The 5,737-nt window shown below is 58.5% G+C and overlaps 1 protein-coding gene across 1 annotated transcript in view; it reads left to right on the plus strand.

Annotated features, from left to right (window-relative positions):
- Positions 1 to 1,599: 1,599 nt before the first annotated feature.
- Positions 1,600 to 5,737, plus strand: part of BTBD19 (BTB (POZ) domain containing 19) — a gene marked incomplete at its 3' end in the record, with an annotated part of 6,409 nt that continues 2,271 nt past the window's right edge. The window contains exons 1-3 of the mRNA XM_010019203.1: positions 1,600 to 1,691; positions 3,533 to 3,770; positions 4,153 to 4,206. Coding sequence (XP_010017505.1) covers positions 1,600 to 1,691; positions 3,533 to 3,770; positions 4,153 to 4,206 — 384 coding nt within the window. The remainder of the gene's footprint in view (positions 1,692 to 3,532; positions 3,771 to 4,152; positions 4,207 to 5,737) is intronic.

Here is a 5,737-nt window from a genome sequence, read left to right on the forward strand (position 1 = left end):
GCAGCCAGCACTGACCCAGTGCATCCCAGATCCACACAGCCCTCTGCTCTCCCATCCCCAGCCTTTCCCCTGGCACAGGGGTGCAGCTCCTTCCCCTCCAGCCTCCCTGTCCCGCACTTACCACTAGCCCTGCTCCTGCCCTGCAGGGGTAAACCCAGGAGACTTGTACCCAGCCAGTGTTGTGCTCCTGGCTGCCTAGGACCAACCTTGGCAGGGACAAACCTGTTGTGCTCCTAGAGTGTGTTGCTATGTGATACTGCAGCTCTCCAAGGCTGCTATGGGGCATGGCTCCTGTAACTCCTTGTTTCCTGGTCTCTAGACAGCCACAGTCACTCCGGCATTGCAACATTAGCTGCTCCCTGCCAGCTCCAAAAAATGCTTCCTGGTGTTGAATGTGTAAAAGAAGAGCAGGGGGGGTAGAGAATAGCCACTGTGATTGATGCTTTGCACCTCAACTATGGGCTGCAGTGGGGCTGGCATCTCCAACAGCTTGATTTTTGCATCTTTTGGGTCCTTTTCTCCCTGCATCAAAGGAGGCTATGGGCAGATGGATACTTGCCAAGTACAGCCCTACTATAATGTCCTGGCCCCAGGGCAGGTTTGTGGGGACTTCCAGCCCCGAGCAGGGTTTCTCTCCGCTGTCGGAGCCCAGCCCAGCTGGTACACCACGGCCACCCCATCAATGTGCCTTTGTCTGGCCCGGCTGCCAAGCTATTTGAGGAAAGAGGAGACGGCTTTTGTGTTTCTATCTCCCATCAGAGGTATTTATAGCCTGCCGCTGACTAGCGCTGCCAAGCGCTGGCAGCTGGACCCTGCTCCCTCAGGGTGTTACTGTGGGCCCCGTGCTTCTCTCTTCATTCCATTGCCACTGACAGGCAAAGGTGAGTCCCTCTGTGAGCACCCTCATCATGTCCCTTGGGTCCAGCCAGGCTTGGGCGACAGGTGACTGGGCATCCCCTGGCACAGCACTTGTTTTGGACTTGGGTGAGGCTGGTAATGCTTTTTTTTCTGCGAGTCATTACTTGTGTCCTAAGCAGATATGAGAGCTGCAGGCTTTCCTGAAGCATCACCAGGAAAGATGACTTTTGCTTTTAGGGGGCGAATCTCCCTGCTGGGCTCTCACTTGCCTCACCCCCGGGGGGAGGGGGGGGAGGCTTAACCGTTGTCAGCAACTTTCTATGGTGGCTGTGCATATAAAGGTGGGGGTCGCCTCTGTGCTTTTAGCCTGTGCATGTTTTGACTTTCCCAAAATCCCAGCCACTTGCCTTTCTTCACCCCCACCTGCAGCAAAGCCACTCGCTAGGGGGGCAGGGGCCGGGGCCGGCACTACGCTGCGAGCCACATCAGGGGGATGCCACATGGACCTGGTCATCCAATCCCACTCGGCAGGAACCCACATGGAGTCTCTTCAAGGCTTCCCCCCTTTCTCCCTGGCCCTGCCTCTCCAGCAGCCCTTCTGCTCCGTGCCAGGTTTCCCTAGCAATGGGCCATGTCGTATGGCGGCCTCCTCCCTGCGAGCTCCCCGGGCCGGCCAGCCTCCCGCCTGCCTCCTGCCTTCCTCCCGCCTCCCTTCCTCCGCCCTCCTCCCCAAGGCAGCCCATGGCCGGACCCTGCTCCGCACGGTTGCTGCAGGGTGAAGGGGCCGCCTTCACCGCTGCCCTCCGCACCCTGGTCAACAACCCCCAGTTCAGGTGAGGGGTTGGGGGGCTGACACCCCCCAGCCATGCCGAAGCCCCCGGCGCTTCCTCTGTGCTGCTTTCCAGGGTCTGAGCCTTGTTGGGTGGGGGGGGGTTTGGAACCCCCGGCAGCATGGGGAGCCCTCATGGCTTTTGTGGAGGAGCCCAGGGCTGCTGGGTACATCTCCCTGGGACAGCCACCACCTCTCTGGAGCAGGGAAGGTCCCCAAGTGTGCCCAGCTGCCCTCTGTCCTGGGGAATGATGCAGGCAAGGCAATGCCCCAGGCTAAATGCCTTTGCCAGCAGTGAGGGTGCTGTAGCCATCCTGCTCCCCAGGGGTAGAACCACCCATGCTTGGCTCCTTCAGTACTTCCCTTTGACATCTCCAGCCTCCCGGCAGCATGGAGGGCAGGTGGCAGTGCTTGCATTCCTGCCACCTCCCGGCAGTGCTTGCGTTCCTGCCACCTCCTCCTGGAACAGTGAGTGGAGATGGAGAGCTGCTGCCTTTGCCACCCGGCGTCTACACAGCATGTCCTGCCTGGCAGCAGCTGTGTGGTCCTGTGCTGAGGCCTGGCACAAATGCCAGTGCTATCTGAGGAAATCCCCATCCCTGCTGAAAGTTTTGGCCACCCAGAAGAGAAATTCCAGTGAAAACTTCCCAGCCACAGCGCTGGGCAGTGGGGAAGCAGCTGCCAGTGCCTGGTCATTCCCAGCCCACATCCTGCTACTTGCATCTTGCATCTCACACCCTTCATGTTGCAGCCTTTATTCTGCATCTTGCAACCTGAAATCTGCACTCTGCACCTGTCATCCCACATCCTTCCCCCTGCAGCCTGCATCCCACAGCATCCTTCATTCTGCATGCTGCATCCTTCATTTTGCATACTGCAACCTTCATCCTGCATCCCACACCTTGCATCCTGTAACTGCAGCCTGCATCCCACAGCTCACAGCCTGCTTCTCCTGCTTGTTTTAGTGGACCATCACCATGGACAGTTAATTTCAGTCCCTCTTACAGTAGCAATCGTGGAAGGCTCAGCTCATACTGCCCAGCATGCCCCACCATATGTACCCCAATAGGTATGTGGGATGAATCCAGGTGCCCTTCCTTCTGGTGGGCATATCCATCTCCTTGTGGGACACCATGTGGTTTGGGCCATGGGTTTGTGCATGGCCAAGTGGCAGCTAGAGTTTGGGTGGCATGTCTTCTGTTGCCCTGCTGGGATGGAGGAAGAGAGGAGGAGGGGATGGATGGGCCATGGCCACACCATGCACACAGGCTAGAGAGTCTCTGCCCTTTGCCTGCTCCTTTTCCCCTGACCTTGCCTCTGTTTCCTGGGAAGGGGAACAGTGCTGGGAGGCTATGTGGGACAAGGGCAGCAGGGTGGACCTTGTGCCTCAGTGTGCACCACAAGCCAGTGCAAGCCCTGCTGGCAGCAATGACAGAGGCTTTGCATCCATGAGCCTGTGACTCAGTTCCCGTGAGTCAAGGAGGCTGAGCTCAGTGACAGCCGGCCTTCCCCGGCTCTGCTGTGCCAAAAGAGAAAGCCACTTTCTCCAGCTATTCCTGGCCTTTCTCCGCCCTGCTCTGTGCCAGCACCCAGGGCTGTCTGTGCCCAGCACCTATGGCTGGCTGTGCTTTCCAGAGGACCTGTCTTGCTCACCCCACCATTCAGATGGCGGCAAGGAGCCACAAGCAAAGACCCATCCTGCTGCTGCTGGGAGAAGCCACTGGGCTAAAACTAAAGAGGCTGCCCTGCTGGGATGGGTACCCAGCCAGTCCCTCTCCCAGCCCTAGGGCATCCTGTGACCCAGCTCCCAGGCTCTCCATCCCTCATGGTCTCCTCTCCATGCAGTGACGTGACGTTCGTGGTGGGCCGGGAGCAGCAGAAGGTGTTTGCGCACCGCTGTGTGCTGGCATGCCGCTGCCAGGCTTTCCGGGGGATGCTCAGCCAGGGGCCAGCGGGCAGCGAGGACTCCCCCAGCAGTGTCCCAGCCCAGGGACCCTTCATCCTGGGCAACGTGCAGCCTGAGGTCTTCCTGGCTGTCATCGAGTTCCTCTACACCAACAGCGTCACCCTCAACAGCCACATTGTGAGTGGGGATGGGGCTAGCAGGGACCATAGGCATGGGAGGGACAAAGGGGGGATGCAGGGGTAGAGGGTGCTTTGAAGGTGGAGGGGACACTCTGTCTGACACTTTATAGCTGGTTAACACTGCAATGAGTGTGGTAGGGCTCAGCCCAGCACAGATGGGTGTCCACAGCACTTTGTGCCACACGTGTCTGCCCCAGCCTTGGGACACTGTGCACATCCTGGATGATGGGAATGGGGACATCAGAGCAGAACATCTTCATATGCCCCCATGGGGCAGCCTCTTCCCATGGAGGCAGGAAAACATATGCCCTTGTCTCCTGGGCTGCCATGCATGTCCCTGTCCCTGCACCTGATGCTCACAAGGTCTCTCTTGCCTGCAGGCACTGGAGGTGCTGACCTCATCAGTGGAGTACGGTCTTCAGGACCTGTGCAAGGTATGGCCCTGCTTACACTGGGAGTGGTGGTCCCCGAGTGCCCCTGTGCTGAGGAGTACCCCAAGATGGTTTCTGCATGGCTGGTGGCTGGAGGTGGTTCTGAGGATGGATCACCATGGTCCAGTGCAGGCTCAGCTCCTGCTTCTTGATCCCAGAGGGTGTCTCCAACTGGATTCCCCCTTGAGGGGGTGCTGCACCAACCAGGAGCCCTGCAGGGGCTGGGGAATCCCTGGGAAGCTTATGGGGCCTCATAACTTGCAGGAAAGCCCCGATGCTATCACCCACGGGCGCCCTTTGGTCATCTGGCTGGATGATGCCGCAGCGAAAGCCCCATTCCTGGGGAGCACTCAGCCGTGGTGCTGCGCAAGGGGATGCTGCTTCAGGAGGGAAGGTTTTGGGAAGGCAGCAGGGAGCGAACAGGAGGGGTGGGAGCCGGAGGAGGAGGGAGCTGGAGCAGCTTGGCATTGGGGCGGGCGGCCGGGCCACGTCATCAGGATGATTCCTGGATTTCGGCTGGGCTGATCGCGTGACCCGCCATCTCGCGCCCGGACTTCCCCTCTCTTCCCACCGTGCTGAGAAGCTGAGCCACCACCGGCTGCTTGTGCTGGGGTGGTGGGACGAGACCTGCTCCGTCATCCCGTGAGGACAAGCTCAGCCCAGATGTGGCACAGGGCTGTCAAACAGCTGGTTGAAATGACATAAAGGGTGTCGTGAAAAGGGGGATACGGTGCCCAAACCACTATCCAGCATCCTTGGGGGGATGCCATGCAGTGAGCCATAGAGGAGGGGTGGGAGGGAAAGGGGCTGACCAAGGGAAGCCCCTGTGTCCCAAGCTGCAGGGTGACCTCATGTCCCTGTTGCCAATGACTCAGAGCCCTTCTGCTCCAGCTGAGGGTTCCTCCCTGCATGTCACAACCCCTTCGGTTTTCCAGGGGCTCTGACCCCTTAGTTTTGATGACAAGACATAGCTGTTGCAATGCCATGTACTGCTTAGTGGGATTTTCCCTGAAGATGCACACAGCAGATGCTATTTAGAAAGGATAGAATCTTGAATGTGATGATTGCTTTTTTTAATGTGTGAGTGATTGCACATCTCTTCTTCTATTTTGGGCGCTTATTATAAATATAACCTTGCATTCGTTAGTTTCTTTATAATATCTTACCCAGAACAGTCAGGTGAAGGGAAACTGAAATACAGGCAGAGAGCAGAGACAGGGCTGGGGAAAGCTGGGGTCAGCCAGCCAGCATCAGGGCTATCCCCCATGGCAGGACATGGCTGGTGACTGTGGCAGGGTTAGGTGACCCACCTGGGGCTATGAGATTGGCTGAGGTTTGGTCACATCCAGCTCAGCCTACGGCTGAATCAGTGCCCAGGCTGGCTGCCCACAGGCTGTGCTGTGAGTCCTCATCCCACAGCCCATGACTGCCTGTGGGGCTGGAGGTACCATCTCCCCATGTCTCCTGTCCCGTGTCCTGGGAGCTATGGGGATGCTGAGAGTTGAGGAGAGGGGTGGCGGGCCTGGGTCTCCGC

The sequence above is a fragment of the Nestor notabilis genome, unplaced genomic scaffold, assembly GCF_000696875.1.
Source record: "Nestor notabilis isolate BGI_N333 unplaced genomic scaffold, ASM69687v1 scaffold24457, whole genome shotgun sequence".
NCBI lineage: Eukaryota > Metazoa > Chordata > Aves > Psittaciformes > Psittacidae > Nestor > Nestor notabilis.